The following is a 26,651-nucleotide window of genomic DNA, read 5'->3' as shown; positions in this document are numbered from 1 at the left end:
GTTGCCCTTCAGCTTGGTTTTCACCCTAGTCATCATGATTGTGCTCTCTTTGTTCGGCACACTTCTGTTGGGCTTGTTCTCCTTCTCTTATATGTGGATGATATGATCATCACTGGCTCTGATTATAGTACTATTGAGGAGGTTAAGCATCAGTTGTTTCAGGAGTTCTAGATGAAGGATTTGGGGTTTCTTCGGTATTTTCTTGGTATTGAGGTTGCTACTTCTCCTACTGGGTATCTTCTCTCTCAAACTAAATATGCCCGTGATATTCTTTCTCGTGCCAATCTCACTGATGAGAAAATTGTTGACACTCCTCTTGAGTTGCATGCTAAGTTTTCTGCTTCTGATGGCGTTCCTCTTGAGGATCCCACTTTGTATCGCGAGTTGGTTGGGTGCCTTGTTTATCTCACCGTTACTCGTCCGGATATCTCCTATGCTGTGCACATTCTCAGTCAGTTTGTTTCTGCTCCTCATTCCACACACTGGGCTGCCTTACTTCGTACTTTGCGCTACCTTCGTGGCACTTTGTTGCAATGTTTACTGTTATCTGCCTCTTCGGACTTGACTCTCCATGCCTATGCTGACGCTGATTGGGCAGGTGACATCTCTGATCGCAAATCCACTTCTGGTCTTTGTGTTTTCCTTGGCGATTCCCTCATATCCTGGAAGAGTAAGAAACAGTCTGTCGTTGCTCGTTCCACTGCTGAGGCTGAGTATCGTGCCATGGCTCATGCTACTTCCGAGATCGTTTGGCTTCACTGGCTTCTTTTTGATATGGGTGTCTCTCTTTCTGATCCGACTCCGTTGTATTGTGATAATCAGAGTGCTGTCCAGATTGCCCATAATTCCGTCTTTCATGAGCGGACCAAGCATGTTGAAATAGATTGTCACTTTGTCAGACAGCATCTTCAGGCTGGCACTATTACTCTCCCTTTTGTTCCCTCATCTCTTCAGTTGGCCGATTTTTTTACGAAGATTCATACTGTTGCTCGTTTTCATTTTCTTCTTGGTAAACTTTCGATGCTTTCTGCGCTCGTATCCTCAGTTTGAGGGGGGGTGTGAATTATGTAATTTATATTATTCATTAAGGATAGTTTAGTACTTTAGGTTATTAGGGTTTCATTCTATTGCTTATATATTTGTACATCTTTTGATTAATCAATAGACACAAGTTTTGTCATCTGTTAACAAGGAGAACTTGCCACCTGTCTTGAGGTTGCTTGGGCTCCAATACTCCTGGAGTCTATATAACGGCATCATAAGTGCAGCCCAAAACACACAGCAAGAGCAACAAGAATCACATAACATACATTAAGTGTTCAAGGTCTCTCACTGCCACCTCTTCTCTCTCTAAGCTTGCCTTGGTCTTCTACTCCTCCACCTCCAGTGATCTTAAGTCATTGAAGTGCCTACCATCTTCCCAGAGGTCAACGACCGATCGCCTCTAATCTCTATCACCCACATACATGTTCTATTTACTGCCAGTACTTGTGTAAGATTGATTCTTTGTGTTCTGTCAATCTTTGCTCAAACGCAAAACATCCACCAACTTTTCTTTTCCTTTCCAAGGAAACCTGTCTTTATGCTCTCTATTTGTTGTGATGATGATAACTTATGGGATATTCTGTTGATTCTGTAACTTTTCTCCCCAACGAGGAGGCTAGTATAAAAAAAAGGTGGATTGCTGATCATTAGCTTGATTCAATCACCCTGATCCTGATTGGTATAATTCTTGAAAAATTATGACAGTGAAATCTCTCTTTTATTATCATGGGGGCTGAGGCATGATGCAACTTGGGCTTCAGTCCCTCCAGTAAAAAAAGCCTTGTTAAAAATTGATGTATTATTGAATGATGTGTTGATATATTACAATGATTCCTATATATAGAAGAGAGGATGTGGGAAGAGAATAGGTGAGTGTGTAGTAGGTATGGAGTAGGTGAGGAGTAGGTGGAGAGTAGGTGAAGTAGGTGAGTGTGTAGTAGGTGGTAGTGGTAGTAGGTGAATTTTAACAGCCCCCGCAAACTCAAGGGGGATAGGAACTAACCAACTTGAGTTTGGAGAGAGTAACAAAACAAGAAAATACATAAAAATAAAAGAGGATAGGAGACACTGTATGGTCGTGTCAGACCATTGGTCAAGACACTGGATGGTGGTGTCATAACGTTGTAGAGGACACTGTATGGTGGTGTCATAACGTTGTAGAGGACACTGTATGGGGGTGTCATAACGTTGTAGAGGACACTGTATGGTGGTGTCATAACGGTGTAGAGGACACCGGATGGCGGTGTCAGACCGATGTAGAAGACAGTTTATGGGGTCATGTCGGACCGTTGTAGCAGACAATGTTGTGACAGTTGTTGTGACAGTTTACGGAGTCTTGCTGGACCCTTGTAGAAACTAACCGGAATCAATGTCGGGACAGTTTACAGAGTCTTGTCGGACCCATGAAGGAGCTAACCGAAATCAATGTCGGGACAGTTTACAGAGTCTTGTCGGACCCTTAAAAAGTCGCACCCTCAAAAGGTGTGCCCAATCTGTCAAAAAAGGCGTGCCATCAAAAGGCGTGCCCAATCCATTAAAAGGCGTGCCAGATATGATGGCGAAGCACGTGAGTGCCTTGGCTGGCGCGCTCGTTTGTCGTCTGGCGTCAAGTGGCGCGCGATACGCGTGGCTGCCTCGGCTATTTAACCAAGACGGAGGCTGAGGCTGAGGCTGAGGCTGAAGCTGAGACAGAAAAAACTGAGAGAAACCTCTGAAAAATTCTTCGTTTTGCTTAGAAAGATATTCGTTTTTTTTGAGAAATTGTCTCTAAGAGCTGCAAATCTTGAAACACTCGGTAACACTCGGTTGCCCAGAAAATGGCCTTTTCGTCCCATAGTCTGCTCACTCTCTTTCCAGACCTCAACGAGTCAACAAGAGAGATAACTGGTGCGGTGGCCCGTGAACCTCAACCAACCACCTCTGATTTTGCTCCGTTGAACTTTCCGATGCGGTCTGTGGAGCAAAGAATGGCAGTGCAGTCGGATGTGGAAGCCAATCAGTATACATTGAAGTCATGTGTGGAAACCATGACTGCGGTTACAAACTTGTCGAACCGGCTGCAGAGTAGGGCAAATGAGGTGCAGCAGTTAAACTCCCAGCTGGCTCTGCTCCAACGCATGTATAAGGATGCGCGAGTAGAGATAAGTGTGCTAAAGGCGGAAAATAAGGAGCTGAAGCGGAAGGCCACCGTGATGTTCCGTTTTGGAGGTCCGCCATATGCTGCAGTGGAGGAGCAGGGAGTAGTGATCATGCCCAGTGGAGTGGGAAACACGGAGGCAACACCGGCAAGGGCCGCCCAGGACGGAGGTAAGAAGAAAAGACCGGAGGCAGAGTAGAGAAGGGATGTCGGTGTGTGGCCGTCTGCAGAAAAGAAAACAAAGCCGTTGTTGTGTTTTTTATTTATTTATTTATTTATTTTTTTGTTTTTATTTATTTATTTTTTTTTGAAAAGTAAGGGAATCGAATAATAAAAAAATATGGAGAGGGGGATGAAATGATAAGCAGGGTGATGATGAAGATAGAATAATGAAGAAAAAGAGAGCACCAAGTAATTTGTATAATAAAAAATAAAAGTTAGGCGGTGAATGGGTGTGATTAAAAAAAGAAAAGTGAGTGAGAGGAGAGGACGCGTGAGAAATGAGGTGGTCAAAAACGTAGAATAAAAGAAAACAAAACAAAAAAAAAAAAAGTGCACATGGGTTGGTATGTGGAATAGCTCCTGGACCTACAGGGATGTCACAAAGGTGCACATGGGTTGTAAAGTAAGGGGAAACGTGGGTGCAAAAGGGGAAGTGGCTGCAGAAAAAAAATAAAAAAAGAGGGATGGGGATAATATTTTATAATAACATTGGAAGCTTTGTTGTGGTGTGTTTGGTGGAACACAGATAGAAACATTTTGAGGTCTTTTCCCGCAACAATTTCCCTTAGAACTGCAAAAGCCTGATTGATTTCAATCCTGAGGGCAGAGGCAAACTCCAGAACTGGCTCCTTAGGAATGTGAACTTCAGGAATATGGGGAGTTGACTTGTTGATGAAGGTGCTAGCATTAGACCACAAGAACAATACAGCCAGCGCTAGTATCAAGGCATGGCAAACTAAAGTGAGCAAATGGTATTCAAGCAACTCAAACAGAACCCAGATAGCGGTGGCCACACCCAGGGCTCCAGCGGATATCTTCTTGTTCCTCCACAGAAACACATCACCAGGTTTTCCGCTGCCGAGGACCTTATGGAGAGGCTTCTCTCTTCCGAAGAGCCGGTAAACCTTTGACTTCAACGGCGACGTAGATGGAGACGATTTCTCATCGTCGTCTTGATATCAGGGAGAGGAACGTCGGGTTGAAGCCTCGGATGGCGATGTCGTTGACGGAGATGTGCCGGAGTCCGGAAACTCGCCGGAAAACTGGTTGTAGGAGAGGAAGATATGAGTTCAAATTTGAAAGTCCACTCGTTTGAGGAGGTTGCAAATCACAAGCACAAACAGGATTGCTGGATTATCATCTCTGGAAAGGTGTATGATGTAACATCATTCTTGGATGATCATCCTGGAGGTGATGAAGTCTTGCTAACAGCAACTGGGAAAGATGCAACAGATGATTTTGAAGACGTGGGCCACAGTGACTCAGCAAGAGATATGTTGATCGATTATTTCAGTGCGGTGAGGTTGGGGTCCGGCGGGCAGCTAAGGTGAGGTTGCCGCCCGCCGGGGAAGCGAAAATATTAGGTTCTAAACCTACTCTGATACCATGTTAAAAATTGATGTATTATTGAATGATGTGTTGATATATTACAATGATTCCTATATATAGAAGAGAGGATGTGGGAAGAGAATAGGTGAGTGTGTAGTAGGTATGGAGTAGGTGAGGAGTAGGTGGAGAGTAGGTGAAGTAGGTGAGTGTGTAGTAGGTGGTAGTGGTAGTAGGTGAATTTTAACAAGCCTAGATACTACCACGAAGTAAGAACCAGATAAAACACACCGGTCTTTCTTTGGCCATCCTTCTAGCATCAGTCTTTGCAGGTTGTTTGGGTCATCATGTGGCCTTCGCTGTATAATCAGATCATGCTAATGCCTAAGGCTGTGGTTAGCCATTCTGTAAAAAAACTGATGTATTATTATTGATTGTTGTGTATAGATTTTGTATATTACAAGCTATTATATAGGAGAGGTGTGAGGTAGGTGAGTGGTGGTAGTGGATGGTAGTGGAGGTGGTGGGTGGTAGTGGAGATGGTAAGTGTGTTAGGTTTAGTGGAGTGGATGTAGTGGGTTAGGTTAGTGGGTTAGGTTTAGTGTACATTAACAGCCCCCCTCAAACTCAAGGAGGATAGGAATTAACCAACTTGAGTTTGAAGAGAGTAACAAAACAGAAAAGTAAACTGATAAATAAAAAACAAAACAGGATAGGAGACACGGTATGGTCGTGTCGGACCGTTGTAGCAGACAGTTTACGGGGTCATGTCGGACCGATGTAGCAGACACTGTGTGGTCGTGTCAGACCGTTGTAGAAGACAGTTTATGGGGTCATGTTGGACCGTTGTAGCAGGACAGTTTACGGGGTCATGTCGGACCGTTGTAGAAGAACAGTTTACGGGGTCATGTCGGACCGTTGTAGAAGACAGTTTACGGGGTCATGTCGGACCGATGTAGCAGCTGACCGGAATCAATGTCGGGACAGTTTATGGGGTCATGTCGGACCGATGAAAAAGTTGCACCCTCAAAAGGTGTGCCTAATTTTGTCAAAAGGCGTGCCATCAAAAGGCGTGCCCAATTCATCAAAAGACGTGCCGGACATGATGGCGAGGCACGTGGGCGCCTTGGCTTGCGCGCCCGTGTTGTCGGCTGGTGGGAAGAGGCGCGCGATGCGCGTGGCTGCCTCGGCTATAAGACAGGGGCTGAGGCTGAGGCAAAAAACCTGCGAGAGAAATTCTGAGAGAGATTTTGGAGAGAGATTCTGTAACACTCTGTTTTCTGAGAGAGAGTTCGGAGAGAGATACTGTGTAACACTCTGGTGCCTAGAAAATGGCTTCATCGTCTTCCCGCGGGCTGCTCACCCTCTTTCCCGACCTCAACGAGTCAACGAGAGAGAGAACTGGTGCGGTGGCACTGGAAACTCAACCAAGCGCCCCGGAGTTTGCTCCGTTGAACTTTCCGATGCGGGCTGTGGAGCAAAGAATGGCAGGGCAGTCAGATGTTGAAGCCAATCAATATACACTGAAGTCATGTGTGGAAACCATGACTGCGGTTACAAATTTGTCGAACCGGCTGCAGAGTAGAACAAATGAGGTGCAGCATTTGAACGGCCAACTGGCGCTGCTCCAACGCATGTATAAGGATGCGCGAGCAGAGATAAGTGTGTTGAAAGCAGAAAATAAGGAGCTGAAGCGGAAGGCCACCGTGATGTTCCGATTTGGAGGGCCGCCATATGCTGCAGTGGAGGAGCAGGGAGGAGGCAACTTGCTTGGTGGTCTAGGAAGCACGGAGGCAACACCGTCAAGGGCCGCCCAGGATGGAGGCAAGAAGAAGAGACCGGCGGCAGAGTAGAAAAATCCCGCCTGTGGATGTGTGTTGTTGAATGTTGTTGTTTTTTTTTTTTTTTTTTGGTGTAAAATGGTGATCGGGGTGAGCCCCGACATGAATAAAATAAGGTCGTCTTCTTCCTTTGTGGTGTTGTTTTTTTTTTTTTTATGTTTTGTTTTGTTTTGTTTTTTTTTTTTTTTTTTTTTTTTTTTGTTTGGTGGAAAAGGAAATAAAAGAAAGAATAGAAATATCAGAAGGCGTGGGAATCGGAGAGCGAATAAATGGGATATAAAAAAAATAAAAAAAAATAAAAAAAAATAGACAAAAAGGTAGTGGATTGAAATAGTAAATAATAAAAAAAGAAGAGAAAGTGTACTGTCGGTGTTGATTTTGTAGAAGAATAATAAGAATAATAAAAAGAAGAATAATAAAAAATGGTAGGAATGGGGGAATAAAATAAAAGAAAAGCATGATGGGGGCAAACTTTCGGTGGCTTGGTAAAAGATGGAGGAAAACAAAGATAAAAAAAAAAAGGAAAAGAAAGGGGAGTGGGGGATGTGGAGTCTGACAAAAGAAAGAGGTTTGGTTGTAAAGTAAGGGAAACGTGGGTGGAAATGGGGAAGGGAAAAGGCTGAAATATTAAAAAAAAAGAATGTCGGTTTGAAAGTGGAAAAAGTAAAGTGAGAGAAAAGAAAAAAAAGGAAAGATTGGTTTAGTGGCTTCAGAAGAAAAAGAAAAAGTGGTATGGGTTTTCTTTTTTTTTTTTTTTTTTTATTCTAGAATCAAGCAACAGATTGAGTGTCACCCCTTGTCAACCCTCCATTTTACATATATACAAATATATTCTTTATCTCCAGTCCCCTCCGATAATTATCCAGCTGAAACACCAGCGGAAACAAACCTCAACACTCCGCCAGCGATATGAACGACAGTCCGCCGTCGGTGGTGGACTGGGCGGCACAGCTGAGCGCGGAGGCGCAGGCATGGCAGGCTCGGGCGAGGGCGCAGGAGGCCACGGCTGTGGCGCTGTAGGAGCGGCTTCAGCAAGCCATAATGAGCGGCGGCGGCGGAGAGGAGAGGGGATGCTCCGGCGGAGGAGAGGCGGAGGACGCCGAGTCGGCGTACATTGACCCGGACCGAGTGGTGGAGACGAGTGGACCGAGTGGCAAGTTTGTCGGCGGCGAGTGGTTGTGTTGCTGGGTCGTCACCTTTGTGGTTGTGTTGCAAGTTTGTCAGAGGATGCATGTCTACAACTTGAACTTCTGGGTTTTACCCCCGATCGATTCTCTCTCTACTCTTTATCTCTCTATATATGTAATCCAGAGCTTTTCCGCTATATTTGGATTGCAGGGTCGATATGGGTTTTGAAGACTGATGTGGAAGATGATGGAGAAGAGGAATTTGCTTGCTGCTATGGCTTCTATGGGTGTGATAGAGATGACAGCGGAATAGGTTGAGGTCCGGCGGGCGGTCAAGGCGAGGTTGCCGCCCGCCGGTGAAGCGAGAAATACTAAGGTCTTAACCTTGCTCTGATACCATGTAAAAAAACTGATGTATTATTATTGATTGTTGTGTATAGATTTTGTATATTACAAGCTATTATATAGGAGAGGTGTGAGGTAGGTGAGTGGTGGTAGTGGATGGTAGTGGAGGTGGTGGGTGGTAGTGGAGATGGTAAGTGTGTTAGGTTTAGTGGAGTGGATGTGGTGGGTTAGGTTAGTGGGTTAGGTTTAGTGTACATTAAATTTCACCACCCCACAATTGCCTAAGGCTGTGGTTGTTAGCCATTCATTTCCCCATCTTGGGGCCTGCTTGTGGACTGCATCATAAAGATGACATGCTGTGATGGCAATTTAGTTCAGTTCCACCACATTTTGGTGGCTAGGAAGCCTTTCCTTTAGATGATTTTGTCTTGCCTTTTATACACTAGGGATGAATCTATGACTCTGAACTACGTAGAAAAATTATATTCTACAACTTCACCAATAAAGGAGGAGAACAGCATTACCATGTTGCAGCCATTAAACCGAAAAGTTTATGCATTGTAGGCCTAGTAGATCCCCCCAGGAATTAGTGCTCTGCTTTTTGCAGACTGTACAGTAGGCCAGCTTAGTTTTGTGTTTTGCTGTTAAGCAGACCGTACGGTAGGCCTGCTTAGTTTTGTTTTTTGCTGTTCTTTTCCTCTGTACCAAATAAAAAATAAAAATCAAGCATGAAAATGCCACAGCTAGCAGTTGGATTGGAGTTGGATCCATTTAGAAATTTTTTGCATTGGAATAGCATTTAGACATCCTTTCTGGAAGCAAATGCTTAGTTTTGTTCTTAGGAGAGGAATGTATGCCTCAGTTACCATACTAGAGTACACAAATGCTATGTTAATGATGAATATAAATGCCTTAAATTTCTGTACAAGCTTGCTTCCAGAAATTCTTATAGCCATTTGGTGTGCTTTTGCATATGGCCTAGATATGGACTAGCACATTGCAGAGAACAATTTTGACAGCTGGTTCAATCGTTGGATTTCCAAAGGTCGGTGCCAGAACCACAACCCCCCCCCCCCCCCACCAAAAGGAGTTTGTTTGTATCTAAGAGCCTGTTCAATGCTTTGATTTTGCAGATACAATGGCGTGCACTTGAAGAGATAAATGCTGGAGTGTGTGATGGAATGACATATGAAGAAATAAAGAAGAATATGCCTGAGGAATATGAGTATGTTGCAATTCTTTATGTAATGGATTTTCTTCTTCTTCTTCTTCTTCTTCTCTTAGGTGAGTTTTCTAAAGATGAGAAAAATAATAATAATGGCTACATCTTTATTCCCCCGGGGCAGTCATCATTTATTCACACAACTTGGAAGCTGTAAATTGTAATGCTTGGCAGAAATGAAGGGACCATCTAAAAGAAGCAGCAAGTCATCAAGTCTTGATTTATTTTCTTTTTTGATACTCATGTCAGGGGAGTTCAATAATGACAAAATGAAAAAGAAGAGCCTTGGCCGAATCAAAGGGGCCACTCAGTTGTGGTTGCTGGGTCAGGGTTGTCTCTCAGTATCCCTGCTGGGATACAGGCCACTAGTCCTGTGACCCACATAAATGGACATCTTTGAGCTTAGAACCTCTATTTGAATTATGTGCAATCCATATCCTTGCTCAGTATTATAATCTAGATTGCTGGAGTACGGAACAAAGTTCCTTCTTGGAAAAATTTAGCAGAAACTTGAACTGTGCATGAAATATATTAATTATTAGTGCACCAAATATATTCTTCAGTCCTCCCCCTACACGGAAAAGAGTGGTCTTGGGAATTTTTTTTAAAATGTGTATATTTGTACCTGCTTTCTGTTTTTATTTCATAGCATAATGTTGTGAAATTTATTTCAGGTCACGTAAGAAGGACAAGTTGAGGTATCGATATCCTCGTGGAGAATCTTATCTGGATGTAATCCAAAGGTGAAGTCTTAGTTTTAAATAAATAATAATTCCTTTTAAGGTATCAATTTGTTTCTAACTATTCCAGTAAAATTAACTGTATTACTAATTGTAGGCTAGAGCCTGTTATCATTGAGCTTGAACGACAGCGTGCCCCTGTTGTGGTGATATCTCACCAGGTCATACATAATGTCACGTTGCTTCTCTTTTTTATTAGGACATGAGGTCAGAATATGTGAACTAATTTTGTTGTTTCCTTTCATTTTTTTGTTATTATTGTAGGCGGTATTGAGAGCATTATATTCTTATTTTGCTGATAGGCCTTTGAAAGAAGTTCCACATATTGAGGTAACTCTTGAATATTAGAGAACTAAAGAATTTTCTTGAATATCTATTATTTAGCTGCATTTTTCTCCACACTTTCATGAGGATATTTTAGTTCCATTTCCAATTACACGATTGAGCAAATTGCTTGGGATTTGGATTTTGAGTTGTTGATTGGGCAATTAAGTATATTAATTCTTACTAAATTAGTGGTGCAATTTTCAGATTCCACTTCACACAATTATAGAGATACAAATGGGGGTTACTGGTGTCCAAGAGAAAAGATATAAACTCATGGATTGAACTTTCTTTAGGACTGTAAGTTACAAGCTCAAATTGACAAGACAATTCTCCTTTGTTTTTATACAACTTCAATAACAAGGTGTAACAATGACAGGCATGTGTAACTTGTAAGTACAATAATTATCAATCAATTGTTAATCTGCCGTCAAAATACCATCATCTTCCCGTGCATAAATTGTTTCTCTTTCTTCATTTTTGTTTCTTTTCTTTGGGGGAAGCATGCATCTGATGCCATTCAAAATTTTGGTGTCATGGTCACATTTATGTGAAATACCTAATGAACCGTTAGTTTCTCAGTTATTGTTCACTTTCACCTCACGAAATTATTAAATGATTAAGCTATGTTTTATCAGAAACCCAAACTAACATAAGGTAAAGCTAAAGAAGAACAAGAAAAGGTGATTTGGCTGTTCTGCAGAAATTATCGTGCAGGATGAGTAGTTCTATCTTAAACACACATTAACCACAAACAGGGATAAAATTAGGACTTGTCAAGGTACATTCTATCAGTTTTGGGATGCTTCAGGCGTATTGGATTAGTTTATATATATATATATATATTCATTATTTCCCTACATTGTGAAATTCTAACCTCATAACCCAGATCATATATTTTCCAATTATTCATGCTGTTTAGAAGGAACTCATTAGGTATGGCACTCAGTGATCACAATCTAGGCCTTGGACCCATTTTAAGAATTAATTCTTCTATGTGCGCAAAATTCGATCCCAGTAAATCATTTCATGTGAGGTAGTTGTGTCTGATTATGTACACTGAAGTCTGACAGCGCTTCTGTGATTAAAATGGGAAATTTTTGGGAAAGAGGCAGAGAGAGGGTCACGAGCCTACCCACCCCAAAGTTGATCCCTTTGCCCAATTCATGCAGGAAAACTGGAAATGAAGTGACCTAACCAATAGTATAGTACCCATTAGACTAGTATAGTATTATTATTATTACTGATTGGTGATGGTGGGGTAGTGATTGTAAAGTCAAAAGACCCTCTCAGTCTATTTCACATGGGACCCCTGAAGATAATAATCCTGATCTGGGACCCTACCCGACAACCCCCAATTATTTACCTCTGTACATGTTTCTCCACACACACACACACACATATATATATATATATATATATTTCGTATTGGGATCTTCTTCATCACCCTGTAAAATAAGGCCACATTAATACAATAAACCCATTCCTTCTGCCATTAAAATATGCACATTCACCTATTGCTGCCGTATGCTTCACGAGACCTCCATTTCAACCCCTTTTCTCTATCTCTCCTACTTACTCCTTGGAAGAAGGGATTCCCTTTTGACCTCAAAGCCCCATAGGAGAGAGAAAGAGAGAAAGGGGGAGGTTTTGTTTAGGTAACATCAAGCACAAGCAATGTAGAAGAATCCAGGGCACAATGCGCGTAATTTAATCCGTCGTCAACGACTTTATATTCACGTAACGTAGTCCCATGAAAAGGTTCAGAGATCCCAAAGTTTTCTACAAATCCTCCACACTAGTCTCTTATGTTCACTAGTTTCTTTAATGTAACAAGAATGCTGAGCCCACCGGACTCACCCAAGCAGAGCTCCTCGAACCCGGTGAGCAATCTCATTCGGAGCATATTCTCATACAACAACAACATCATGCTGGCCGCCATCATATCCTTACTCCTGGTAATTCTCTTTGTTCTGATACTCCACATTTACGCCAAATGGTTTCTAGCCCACGCTCGTCATAGGAGTAGGACTTCGGTCTCCGTCTCTCACGTCTTGGGTTCAGCTCGTTTCCACCATTTCAATACGTTAACGTTCGAAACCATTTCTCCAACCAAGGGCCTGGAGGCTTCGGTCATTGCTTCGATACCTCTGTTCGTGCACGAATCATCTGATCATGACCGTGACCGTGGTGGCTGGTCGGAATGCGTTATTTGTCTTTGCGCGTTTGAAGAGGAGGACGTGGGTAGGAAGCTACCGGGATGTGGCCATGCGTTTCATGTCGAGTGCATTGACATGTGGTTGCATTCCCACTCGAGTTGTCCGATTTGTCGAGCAGCGGTAGCAATAGCGTGCGAGGAAAAGGTTGCAGACACTAATTGGATATTGAACGATGTGAATGTGATCACTACTGAGGGCTCTGAATTGGAAATTTTGGTTGAGGTCTCGAATTGATGACGAGAGTGAGAGTGGAGTGATTGTCGTCTTCTTCGTTGTCATCCTAAGCAGCATCGCTGGGTGGCTCAACTGAAAGAGAATAGCTTAGGACAGGAATAGATCTGAAACTTGGGTTCATCCATCTTCCAATGTTAATGGATCAGAGAGAGAAGAGAGAGAGAGAGTTTAAACATGCTTCATACATACATGCTTCATTGAATAGATTGTCAGAGTTTATACCTCAGATCTCATATAACTACTTTTAGTGTACAGGTCCATAGTGTAATACTAATGTACTTGGGTTTCGCAGTGACAGGTGTAGTAATTTAGTGATTTCTTTCCCATTATTGATATATTTGAATGAAAAAAGATACACACGGAAATCACCAGCTCTTCATATCAATAAGATGTTTACATGTATAACCGTGAATAGTTTAGTAATGAGCCGTGCTGTATTTGAATCCTAACACTAGTTTTGTAATGACTTTTTTTTAGTAGTTTTTTGTTTTTGTTTCACTTTTTTTTTAAATAAAAAAAAATTATTGCTGAAAAAATTGCTACATTTAGGCCAGGTTTGGAATCTTTGAAAAAAAAACAAAAAGTTACAAAAAAAAAAAAAAAAATTAAAAAGTTATCACTATTCACCAAAAAAAATATTGAAAAATTAACTTAACACATAACAATATTTCAGAGTGCAACAGGCCGAGGTGACTTTTTGAAAAAATTGCACGGTTTTAGGTGTATAAATAATACGGTGCTGTTTGGTCCGTAGGGGTCTATTATGGGTTCCATTTTAATAATGTGAACCGTTCAATGTGTAGAACTCGTCAAATACTATATGTTTATAAAAAATCACATTGATCGGATATTGGTAAGTATATGATCCAATCAATTAAAATTTATAAAATGGATGGTGGAATAGTTAACGGTTAAAAAAAAACTAATTCGATCAGATAGCTATCAATATCTGATCAACGTGATTTTTTACAAGCACATAGTACTCGAGGATTTCTACATATTGAACGGCTTTGATTAGCAAAATGGGATCCGTGGTGGGCCCTCACAGGTCGAACAATATCTCCAATTTAATGCCCAAAAAGCAGGGAATCATATCCTAGGCACACTCTACACACGCGGTCCTGAATTATCCCACCGTACTATTTCATCTCAATCTTCTCCTATATACTAATTTATATAATTTTTTAATACACATTTTTTTATAAAAAGTAAATTAATTATCTCAAACAATTATAATTTTTCCTCAATTTTTTAATTAAAAAAATCAAAAAGTACACCCCAAACAATCCCTTAATAAATGCCATATTCTTTTTTTCGTTAATGTAAAATTTGATTGCAAAGTTGACCTAACAGATACAACTTGGAACCTGAGAGCATGCTTCCTCCAAATCTCAGATTTAATACTAGACGTCTGATTATACAAAAAATAAAAAAAAAAAAAAAATAAATGTTGAGTGCATGCTTAATTTTTTTACATTATCAGCTTTTTAACTGAACTAAAAACTTTTTTTTCCCCTCTTAATTAGTCAAAAGTAGTTGAAAAAGTTGAAACAAATGGAGATGCAAAATCTGACAGAGTAGTCATTGAATAGAACCATCACATGGTTCGGGAGTACAGGCTCATCATTAATATATGCGTAACGTTAGGAATACGAAAGAAATTATTAAATATTTTATATAATATTATATTTTATGATATAAATTATTTAATAATTCATTCGGAGTGTTTAGTTTTTTTTAAAATGCTACTATTAGCACTTCATTAATTGTTTTGGACTATTATTTTTTAACTTTTTTTTAATTATAATAATAACTTCAAGTGAATTATTAAAAAAGACATCAATAATTTTAAGATATCCTATGTCACAATTAAACTCACATATCCATTACATCATGAGTTAGGATTTATGAGAGCACTTACTTCCATCACCGCCCATCTATCTTTTTCAAATCTCACCTTCAAAACCTTCAAAACTTTTTGACGGCAATATTTCGACGGCAGCGATGACAACTATTTGATTAAATACATTTATCCAACAATGACAATGAGTGAAAATTTTTTCGACAACCACAATTCTATGAGACGAGAGGAGTACAACAATAAAAACTTAGAAGATGTTCATAGTTTTGATAGTGTTCTTAGCTTAGAGGAGATTGGTCTTGTAAGAGTAAATTTTTTGAAAAAAAAAATACAAAAATAATAAAAATTGTTTGTCATTTTTGCGGGACTGAATTCTCGAATATATGATTGAAATTTGGGAACATAAGTCCGAATATTGTTTATTTGTTCAAGAATAGGTAATCGAACATTTATTATTTGTTCGGGAACAGATAACCAAAGCAGCAATAGAAGCAAGCAAACAAAGGAGATCAGACCACTCTTGGGTGGTCGACCAAGGGGTGAAATCCTACCCAGTTTTGCTCACATAGAGAGCATACAAGTACAGTGAGGCCATGAATGAATGACAGAAAATCAACTAGAGAAGCATGAAAGCGGATTGTGTTGTGTGTAAAAAGAGGTAATAGGAAAAAAAAAAAAAATCCAAACAAATTGACAAACTTTGTAATGAAGTAGAGAAAAAATTTCTGAATCACATTTTTTCCACTAGTTTTGAGAGGTTCCATTGTCGTGGATTTTGTTAGGGTTTTGGAAGAGAGGTTTTTTTGTGTATGGTGGTGTGCATTTGAATAAGTGAAATATTTTTATAAGGATAATTTTGATATTATTTAGGGGAAGAAAAGAATTTTTAAGAGTTTTATAATTTATAAATGGGGGTCTAAAAAAATTAAGAATTCAAAATAATTAATGAAATGTTAATAGCAACACTTTTTTTTTAATAAGGTGGGTTTTAGAGGATTCAAATTACCATTCAATCTATCTCTTAAAGGCGTGCTTTTAGTGAACTTTAATGGGGCATCACCCAAAATAAAATTCAATTTTGCTGGGTTCAACTGTTGTCCCAAATCTAATTTGTAAAATTTAGACGAGGGAGACTTACGTATAAGTCTATATGTGAATTTATTGTTCAATAGGTTATATAATAATTAATAATATTTTTTATTAATTATTATTAAAATATATTACTGATTGTTAATTTTTAGCGACAATTTAAAAATTTTGTCACAAAAAATTATCACTAATTATAAGTTTTAACAATGATTTAAAAAAATCATCACAAAAAAGAATTGGGTAAATTACACTTTGCCCCCTTAAAGTTTCATCTATTTCCCACTTTGGCCCTTTAAATTTGATTTTTCTCACTTTGGCCCTTTATGTTTACAATCTTTCACACTTTGATCCTTTATGTTTGCAATCTTTTTCACCTTGACCCTTTAAGTTTGATTTTTTTCACTTTGGTTCTTCATGTTTGTAATTCTTTCCACTTTACTCCTAAACTAACTTTCATCCAAAAAAAGTAACATAATTTGTCACATCACTAATACATCAGCTCTATATATGATGAAAAAATTCACTAAAGATGCAAAAAATAAAAAATAAAAATAAAAAAAATTGATTTTTTTTTTTTAGTCTTTGGTGATTTTTTTTTTCAAATTTATTCAAAAATATTATTATATTATAGATGCATCTAGATTAGATGTAGATAAAAAAAGAAAAAAAATTCACCAAAAACGAAGAAAAAGATAGTAAATTTTTCATTTCAGAATTGACAATACAAGTGTTTGAATCAATATATTTTCATTTTTTTTTTGTTTTTAGTAAACTTTTTTTTTTTAGTTAAATTTGTTTTTATTTTTTTAGCTGCATCAATCTAGATGCATCTATAATGTAATAATATTTATGAATAAATTTGAAAAAAAAAAGTTCCCTAAAGACTAAAAAAAATTCTAATTTTTTTGTTTTTTATTTTTTATTTTTTGCGTCTTTAGTGAATTTTTTACATCACACATGGAGTTGATGTGTTAGTGATGTGATAGGTTCTGTTAGTTTTTTAGATAGAAGTTAGTCTAGGAATAAAGTGGAAAGGATTGCAAATATAAAGGGCCAAAGTGGGATGAATTGCAAACATGAAGGGACAAAGTGAAAAAAATTAAACTTAAAGGGCCAAAGTGGGATGAATTGCAAACATAAAGGGACAAAGTGAAAAAAATTAAACTTAATGGGCCAAAGTGGGAAGGATTGCAAACATGAAAGGCTAAAGTGAGAAAAATTAAACTTAAAGGACCAAAGTGGGAAATAGATGAAACTTTAGGGGGGGCAAAGTGTAATTTACTCAAAAAGTTTTACTAATTTTTAACTTTCAGCGACAATTTGAAAAATTTATTACAGAAAAACGTCACTAATTATAAGTTTTAGCGATAATTTACAAAAATCATGATAAAAAAAAGTTGCTAATTATAAATTTTTAGCGACATGTAAAAAATTGTCATAAAAAATTATTTTTAACAATAATTTTATTAAGTCTTATTTTTAATAAGATTTAATGAAAATTAAGTCTGACAATTAAGATTTATTAGTAGTTTCCTTTCATGTAATTTCATGTTGGTCTGTTTTGGGCTTCGAGATTTAAGGGGTTGTTTGGGATAAACTAAATACGTGTACTTTTTGACTTTTTATGAAATATGGGTTGGGTTTGAAGTGATGTGGTAGAGAGGTGATATGACTTAAATAAGATGATGTGATTTAAATAGGATAGTGACTTTTTGACTTTTTGACTTTTTTAGGTTATGCCAAACCAAGCCTTATTTTAGGATTGTAAACTCATGTTATTATTATTGTTGTTATTCAAACTTGACCCAACTTATGCACGACTCATCACGGCTGACTAAACTTAATGATAATCTTTTAAATTAAGGGCAGTGATACATAAATAGAATAATTATGCAGAAGATTATAGTTTGTTGTGATTCCTTCATTTAAAACATAAAACTCATCATTTTGAGTATAATTTATAAATATGTTACTGTGATATCACTTTAGAAGCAAATTTTATTTAAAAATTCTAGTGATTTCACATTCCCTCAAATTAATAGCAACTTTACAGATTGAGATCTTTTTCATTACAACATTATATCATCTAACAATCGTGAAAAACTTAATGAGTGTAATGACTTTTTCTTAATTTGAAATAATGATAAGTTAATATAACTATTTTATTGGTTAAATAGAATTTCCAAGCTCATGGCATGAGAAGAGTTGACCATCGATAGCTCTCTAGTATGTGTATGACTGCCCAATGGGTGTGGCTGAAGAAGAAGAGAAGGCCCACTATCTAGAAGATTTTGAAGATCAAAAAGGTCACCAAAAAGCACAAAAATTACATTTGTTTTCTGGGAATTTGAAGAGCTAAATACTCTCAGGTGAAGTATTAGTGACGTAGAAACAAATGTTTTTTTTTTTTTTCAAAATTTATATAGTTGTTAATTAGCATAGGTTGCAATGTACATGACTGGACTCATAAAATTTTCATAAAAAATGAAGTGACCTTACAATTCATGATTTCCACAAAATAATCTCATCACTTTGAATAATTTTTCTGTATGCAAAAATGAGATTACACCTGTCTTGAAAATCACTTGTCTCCTTATCGTAATATCTCAATATATTTATCATAAATTTTTTAGATTTTGAGATTCTCTTCGCATCGTATTAACTTCAAATACAATGAAGACAGAGAAATAAAATTTTCAACACAGAGAATTGCTCGCCTCGCCACCACATCCTTGGAAAAAGAGGGGCCATTGCACTCTATATTATGTATGCTTTCCAAACAAACAAAACCAAGTAATTGAAAGAAAAACGTTGATCGACTCTTCTTTTGGTTTCTTCTTCTTCTTCTTCTCACTATCTTATTCTGCAATTGAATCACTGCAAAATTCATTTGGAGATTGAACTACTTGGAGAGTCGCTCTGCAGAGAGGACAACTCGACCGAGTCCTAAGCCATTTATCAACACAGTGAGTATGATAAGCATGCTGACATTTAGGCAACACCTTAATAATATCTTCATCTTCAAACAATCCCAAACATATCGAGCACTCAGTTTCTTCTTCCTTGTTGGAAGAGGGCATTGACCGGTGCACAAAAGTGTGCAACTTGTCGATGGTGGTGGAGTCGAGCCCAAGCAACTCAGCCGGTACATGTGGTGGCGGCACAGAGCTGAAGTCGTCGTTGTTGTTGTTGTTGGTGGTGATTGGAAGTAAAAGATGGCCGTAGCGACAGACAAAATGGTAGTAGAAGTATAAGCAGGTGATGAGGAGGATGACGGCGAAGACGATGACAACGAGAAGGAGACCTAGGTTGTGGGATTGGAGGCTGTAGTTGAAGTCTGTGGAGTGAAAATTATGAAGGGGTTGGAAGATTACTTGGGAAGACATGGGGGTTGGGAAGGTTTTTGGTGGGGGTTTTGTGCATAAGCAGTGACGGCGGTGATGGTGGTGCAGTTTGGGGTTGAGAAATAGAAAGGAGATGGAAGTGATATAGAAAGTATGGGCTTCCAATACTAGTAGATATGCTCTCACATGTAGAGCTTTGCTTTACATCACTTAAAGTTAGGTGTGAGCATTTGTTACTATTTCTGTATTAAAGCCAACCGCAAACTCTCCACATGACTGGTATTGGTCTTGTTTTGGAGTTAAAACTCGATAATTAAAAAATTAAAAATTAAAATAAAATTAAAAGAAGTATTATGTAATTAAAAATAAATGTTAAAAAGAATTTATCTTTCAATTTTTTAATAATCAACTTTTTCTCTTTTCATATATAAGATTTTGCAAGTGAATTGATTTGATTAGTCAGAACTCGTGCATCTATATATAGGAGGTTAAAAGTCCAAATTTTGTTACAAGTAAAACTTATCTCTCTTCCAATAATATACCAAAAATATTTGAAAAGGAATGTACATAAATGAATTTTTACCAATAGACACAAAGATAGCAGGATCTAGACATTAACAATTATACATGAAAATAAAATTTGGTAAAAAATTATTTATATATAGCATTTCATTGTTTTTCCCCAGTGGATGAGAAGAACTTAAAAGAGGATAAAGAAAAGGGGAAATTCCATGTCAGTAGAATTTTAAAATTCAATTGCATATTTATGAAAAACTTTATGATTTCACTTTTTAATATTTGTAAAGTTTATCACTAATTTAAAAATATTTTTTCTAAACCTAGGCTGAGATAAAATATTATATCTAATACTGTATCTAGTTGAAAGATTTGAGAACTCTTATTCAATAAGCTTTTTAATTTTTTTGACCTTATAAATAAGAAAATTTTTATTGAGCGTTTGAACAAGAAGTGTTTTCTTTTGTCTTTATTTTTAAAACTCATGGATAATGAGATTTTTATTTCGTTGACAATTTGGATTATTATTTTTTTTTTTAAAAGGTCAAGGATTTGTTTATTTATTGATCCTATTGACGTGTTGTTTTTTATTTTGTTGGGCCCTTAAACTAGGCTCACTTCTTTCTTTTTTTTTTACTTGATTTTTCTTCTCCAAATACCAAACATAGTGCAAATTTCAAATTTTTGGAAAGTTGAAAGCCTTAACCTAAGTCGCCTAAGGGATTGGTCAACCATGGCTTGGGCATTTAACAAAGTATTTTTAACGAATTCACAACTCTACATCTACAAATATGAATACTTTACAAGCTTACTTAGTAAAATACCGAAACTACTCTATACATGTATCATGTGTATATAAAAATTTTAGACTCAGGCCTCGTTTGGAAATCTTTCCTTTTAGTCAAAAAGTTATTAAATTAGTCAAAAAACCAACAATTCATACCAAAAAGTCAAAGATTCTCTTTTCTCTCTACTTTTTACACATCTTTTCATAAAAAGCTAAAAAAATCATCCCAAACATACTAGTTTTTTTTAGTTCATATTTTAGCCAAATAGCCAAAAAGTTATTAAATTAGCTTGTTCCCAAATGAAGCCTAAGAAGCTAATTCTTTGAAATCAAGTCTAATTTACAACATGGTAACAATCTAATGTAAGTTGAGTTTGGACTGCTTTAATTGGTTAAATTTTTAAGTTTTCAATTATTGTCCATGAAGTGACTGATCAATATATGAAATATGCACATAAAGTCTGGTAAAGCCCACAAAACATATAGATATATACATAACAAATTAATGTTAGCAAAGTTAGTCCTTTGGGTTGTGGAAGGAGACCGAAATCCACAAAAGCAATCTAAAAATAGTCATGCCCACGTTTTAAATTTGCTATTTGTTTTGTTTCTTTTAAATGTGTAAAATGCAATTTAATTAAAGTACCATGTGCATACAAGAAATGGCAAAAAAAAAAAAAAAAAAAAAAAAGAAGGAAAGAAAGAAAAGATCTATTTGGAGCAGTATTTTTTAAGCTGAAAATTGATAGTAAGAAAGTATAAGTTAAAATAAAAGTATTTTTCCCTCTCAGCTTTAAATAATGAATTTTTTTTTTTCAATTTATGAAGTAAAAATTACGCCAAACATACTTGTACCACAACAAATAAAGGTTTTCAAGATAAATTTAATGACAAAATATTTTATTTGCCAAAAATGTTATTATTGTATTTTTTAGCGACAAAATTAAACGTTTGGTTAATGAATTACTATCATTTTTGACGATTTTTTTTTGTTTGAAAAAGTAAACCTTTTGGCACCAAATTGTTGTGTTTATTAATGATATTTTCAAAATTATTGCCAAAAGTTTTTTTTTTATTTTTTATTTTTATACTTTTCAAGACGATTTTTTAGCGATGATAGGAATTGATCTCCAAATATTTTTTGTAATCAAATTTTAACTTTTAAGATCAAAAAATTTGATTCTTAAAAGTCTTATAGATTATTGTACACAATGTGTATTGTACATAGACTCCCAAAATAATAAAATAAAAATAAAATAAAATTTATAAGCATATTAATCAGTATCAAGAAAACACAACACGTAATGGAGAAAGAAAAGAAAAGTGAAGCAATTTTCTTTGTTGTTACCCTTAAAAACATTTCATTACATGGGATCAACATCTACAATAGTATACTTTAAAACACTGTCAATTACAAGACATATTTGAGTTGTGCACGTTTCTTCCCCATAACAAACAAATGTCGATTAAAAAGATGATGTGAAAAATACATATTACAATTCTAATATTAGGCTTACATTTGTTAAAGTTTTTTTTACCTTGTGTTTAGTTGGGAGATTTAGGAAGAAATTTTAAAAGAAAAAAGAAAAAAAATGTGTGAAACTAAGTAAAATGTAAGTATATTTTATTTACTTTTTATCTACTTTTTTCTTTTCTTTTTTCAAATCCCTATCTCCAATAGAGAACTTTGTGTTTTTAAGTGTGTTATATGACAAAAATTTATAAAAGTAAGATCTAAAAATGTGTATTAAGAGTTTGTTAATTTAGGCCTTGTTTGGGAAGTTGGTTATTTTAGTAGGTTATTTTAGTTTTTGACTATTTTAGTAGGTTAAATAAAATTTTTGTGTTTGAAAAGATGGTTTGATTTTTTTTTGTAATTAGATGTGATGCTTGTAAGAGAAAAAGTAAAATGATTATGAGTTTGATGTAACATTTTATCTTATTGACAATTTTAGCCTATTTTGTGTTTTTGTAAATTTTAACCTAAAAAATTAAATATTAATCTAAAAAATTAAATTTTAATCTTTGCCAAACAAGGTTAGAGAGAATCATAATAGATGTGTTAAGGACATATAAATAATAGATAAAATAAATAAATAATACAAAAAGTGCAGTGATCCCACCTCACTACACTATTAGAACATCTCCAATGGTAAGCTATTTGAGCTGTCATTGTCAAAATTTGACAAGAGTTCTCAAAAATGTTACTCCAATGGGCTGCTATAACCGTTGCCAAATTTGGCAAATGCCATTTCATCTCTCAAATTTGGCATGCCACATCATCCAAATAAACAAAATTTAGTTCCAAAATTTTTATGAAAGAAATAAACACAGTGGAACAATAACATAAAAAAAGTAAATAAACACAGTGGAACAAAAAATATTTATTTTTTTTTTCATTTTTTATAATTGTCTAGTTGGGTATAATGAAAAAATATATATAAAAAATTACAAACAGTTAAAAAAAGGTCACAAAAAAAAAACACTAAAAAATTTATATCGAAACAACACCTACAAATTTGGAAAGAAAGTTGGTTGAGATTTACCAAAATAGCATGTGTACCATTGGAGCACCATTACTATAGTTTGACAAATTACTACTATTCATTGCTAAACTATAGCAATAACAATGATATTATAGCAAATACCATTAGAGATGCTCTTAGTGTGCTCCTCCCCTATTTCTCCTCTCTTTCTCTCTCCATTTCTCACCTATTAGTGATATCGCCATAATTAATAAGGGCAGTGCTTGGTCCCCCGAATGGGGTCCCCCGAATCCCCACAATTTCCCTTTTTAGTAAAAAAAAAAAAAAAAAAAAGAAGACAGAAAAAAAAAAAAAAACAGTTTCTCAAAAAGGAAATTAGGGGGATTAGGGGGACTTTTTTTTAGTGCTACAAAGCATTTTCCAATTAATAAATCTTGTAACATCTGACATCAATATTTATTTCTATCATTACCATTAACACTTTCGTTGCAGTAAAAATTCAAACCACAACTAGCTAAATTTTGACATCTAACAATAACACTAACACACTTATTAATATGTTCACCATAGACGTTCTGAAGTTCTCCGTAGACTCGATTACACCCTAAATTATTATAACTATAAATTATTTTTTTTTTTGATAATTTGTGATTTCTAAAATTATAACGTCATTCGAAGTTTATATTAGAGCTAAATCTATATGTGGAGTTGAGATTGCATACATTTGCATTTTGGTTTATCTACTTCATTCAAGTTTCTTTTTGTGTCCCCTATTATTAAAAGTTTTATTTTAAAAAAATAAATAAATTATCAGGTAGCTGATCAAACCCAACAACCCGTGGCTGAGTATCAAAAGAAGGTTGCTAACCCAATATGACCCTGCTTGCAAAAACATAACTGAACATATGGTCCCGGCGGGGCTCGAACCCGCGACCTTCGGCTCATAAGACCAACGCTCTAACCAAGCTGAGCTACGGGACCTTACGCTTGTTTTTGCTGAAAGAAATTATTTAGATTAATTTTATGAGGACAAATGACGAGTTCTCCATAATGTGAAATTTATGATTTGGAATCAAAATAAAATACAAGTAAAAGAAAAAAGGCCTCCTAAATACAAAAAAATATTTTAAAAAATAAAATAACTAATATGGTAATCGAGTTTCTTGGTGAAAATCTAAGTATATGTACCAAGTTTCCACCATGCAAACCAGGCAAAAAAATAAATAAATTAGGAAGATAATGTGGCTCACTCAAGAACAGTCCAATTCATTCCCCACTGAATTCAACCAATCCATCTTTGGCTTTATTATTCGTAATAATATAATTGTGCACTTCATGCCCCAAAAATGCAAAATTAAAAAGGAAATAGAAAAAGAAGTAGTCACTTTTGCTATCTGTTATGTAATTAATTAATTGTAGTATTCCTTGATTGTGATGTGTTGAAAGGTAACTCCTATTGTTTTTAGGGGAAATTACTACCCAGATGTATTTCCATAAAATTATTACAAATTGATGAAAAAATTAAAAAATTTAATTATTAATATTCATAAAATTTATCACTGATTTATAATTATTTTTTAAATTATACATTGAATTAAAATTTCCCCTTGTTTTTATGAAGTTCTGGGGTCCACAAGGAGCATTTTCACATTGGAATTTTCATTACTCACTGATCAGGCTTAGCATGTCATGCATTCTAACACCCCCCTCTTCCCATGGATGCTATGAAAATATTCTTCTGTTTGTTTTTCTTTCTTTCTTTTTATTTTTACCTACATCAAAAGTGAGAGAGAAGATCGATGCACAAGAGGCACTAGTTGAATCCTTAATCTTTTATGCTGTGTTTGGTTGGGGGATTTGGAAAGCGATTTAGAAAAGGGAAATGGAAAAGGTGTGTGAAACTAAGTGAAATGTAGGTATATTTTATTTACATTTCACCTAACTTTTCCCTTTCCCTTTCCCTTTCTATTTCCAAATCCTTCCTCAAATTCTCCAACCAAACACAGCGTTAGTGAAAGACAAATGCTTAGGCCAGTTAGGCTAACACCATTGTTTAATATGAGATAACAATAATGTTATGGTGATGAAAATTTGAGTACCAAATTTTACTACCTGATGCGTTATTAACATTGGTATAAAACTATAAGAGATGGAAAGTGGAACTTGTTAAACCAATAAATGTGAGAGTTAATCAATATGCAAATAAAACCAAAAGGAAGCAAAAGAATGAAAACAGTAATACTACAAATCCACCCTTGTCAACTCATAAATTATTTAGTATTTTTATCTCATGATTTAAATTTATTCTACACATGAGCCTCACATGAACCCCGCATTACACAAATTAATCTTGACCACATAATCACCCACCCAAAATTTTTTGGGTGGATAATGGTGTGTCTGTAGACGTTTTCGAATGAAAATTGTATTAAACTATGTTGTTGGTGTTGGAAAAAAATGGTTTAATATAGGCATATTTTTGAACCCAAAATTGAGTGGGCCCCAAACATCTTTTTGGGGTGGGTCCGAAGAGGTGATGTGTTCCTTGCCACGTGGCAAGTCATACGGTGAAGACGGAACGTCAAAATTATTTATGAGTGAATGGGAAGTTGATGTCGTTTTCGGGTCTAACATTAATTTTTTATATAAAATTCTTTTGAATTTTTTCGATAAAATTCTTTTGAATTTTTTCAATAAGAAATTATTGTGAGAATTTAATTTAAATCTAAATTCAAATTTTTGGGTTCCTAAAGTGGTTTCCTAAAATTTGTCAAATAGATTAATATTTGTATTCCAAACAGGTTTTATTAAATCTATTATACTATTGGCTTTATTTGATTATCTAGTCTAATAGTTTAATAATATTTATATTCCAACAGTTTAGAATTTAGTCTCCTTTGGCTACTTCTTCAAATTGTTTGGAAGATATATAATTGTTCCTGTACAACGGGCTGAAATATATTGAAACAGTTGCAAATTGTTTGAATTTTGAATGACATCTGTTCATTTCAAATATCATCTGTTCACTTCTTTATGTACCTGTTCGGGTCTATTAAATACAAGACTTGTTCCATCAAATGTGGGGTGAATAAAAACATCCAGAAAAATTCTTCGTGTTAATGTAAACCCACCTACTCCGCCTACTCCGCCTACTCCACTACACCTACACCTACTCCACTCTCCACCCACATCTCTTGTATAATGTACATACAATACAACAATCAATAATATCAATAATAATACATACAATTTATTCTCTCTCTATCAATTTATTTTTACATGGTATCAGAGCTAGGTTAAGAACCTAGTATTTTCGTTCCACCGGCGGGCGGCAATCTCGCCTTGGCCGCCCGCCGGACAAACCCAAATTTCCTTAATTTTCTTCAGTAGCATTGACATCTTCTCCATGCCCTCCCCTGGATCTCCACCACTGGCAGAAACCATCTCATGCAGAGCTATTGATTCTTGGGTGAGGTCAGATATTTCCATCAGTTGTAATTTTTCCAATATAACTCCAAGAGACAGTTCATGCACAGTGATTACACCTTTTAAGCTAAAGCACAATACACATGGTCTGTTACCTTAACGCGGCTGACATTAGCTCAGCATCGACCTTTGAATCACGCACATGAGGCAGGTCATGAGGCACACGCCCATCTACAAAAATCTCAAACTCTGTACCAAGGCTACCAACAATATAGGACCGGAAACTACCTGTTCTCCAACTCCATTCACAGCGGTGTCGTCACCGGAATCCCATCTACACCGGCGAGCCACTAGCGACGGT

General features: G+C 36.2%; 2 protein-coding genes and 1 non-coding gene across 4 annotated transcripts in view; 2 read left to right on the top strand and 1 right to left on the bottom strand.

The window, feature by feature from the left end:
- Positions 1 to 10,764, top strand: part of F2KP (fructose-2,6-bisphosphatase) — a 29,391-nt gene extending 18,627 nt beyond the window's left edge. For both annotated transcript variants that reach the window (XM_082903912.1, XM_082903913.1), the window contains exons 18-23: positions 9,025 to 9,087; positions 9,176 to 9,267; positions 9,939 to 10,007; positions 10,102 to 10,165; positions 10,269 to 10,334; positions 10,536 to 10,764. In XM_082903912.1, the coding sequence (XP_082760038.1) occupies positions 9,025 to 9,087; positions 9,176 to 9,267; positions 9,939 to 10,007; positions 10,102 to 10,165; positions 10,269 to 10,334; positions 10,536 to 10,613 (432 nt within the window). In that variant the 3' untranslated portion in view covers positions 10,614 to 10,764. The remainder of the gene's footprint in view (positions 1 to 9,024; positions 9,088 to 9,175; positions 9,268 to 9,938; positions 10,008 to 10,101; positions 10,166 to 10,268; positions 10,335 to 10,535) is intronic.
- Positions 10,765 to 11,988: 1,224 nt separating this feature from the next.
- On the top strand, positions 11,989 to 12,988 carry LOC114320630 (RING-H2 finger protein ATL2). The gene is given in 2 exon segments (XM_028267697.2): positions 11,989 to 12,781; positions 12,783 to 12,988. Coding segments are annotated over 2 exon segments (720 nt in total). The 5' UTR covers positions 11,989 to 12,136; the 3' UTR covers positions 12,858 to 12,988.
- A 10,782-nt stretch (positions 12,989 to 23,770) lies between these two features.
- On the bottom strand, positions 23,771 to 23,845 carry TRNAI-UAU (transfer RNA isoleucine (anticodon UAU)). Its single transcript has one exon. It is a non-coding gene; the product is annotated as a tRNA-Ile (tRNA).
- Between the last annotated feature and the right edge of the window lie 2,806 nt (positions 23,846 to 26,651).

This window comes from Camellia sinensis, chromosome 14 (assembly GCF_055761805.1).
Source record: "Camellia sinensis isolate YWXY chromosome 14, ASM5576180v1, whole genome shotgun sequence".
NCBI lineage: Eukaryota > Viridiplantae > Streptophyta > Magnoliopsida > Ericales > Theaceae > Camellia > Camellia sinensis.
The sequence above is the reverse complement of the archived record's forward strand: the minus strand, read 5'-3'. Positions and strand labels throughout refer to the sequence as shown.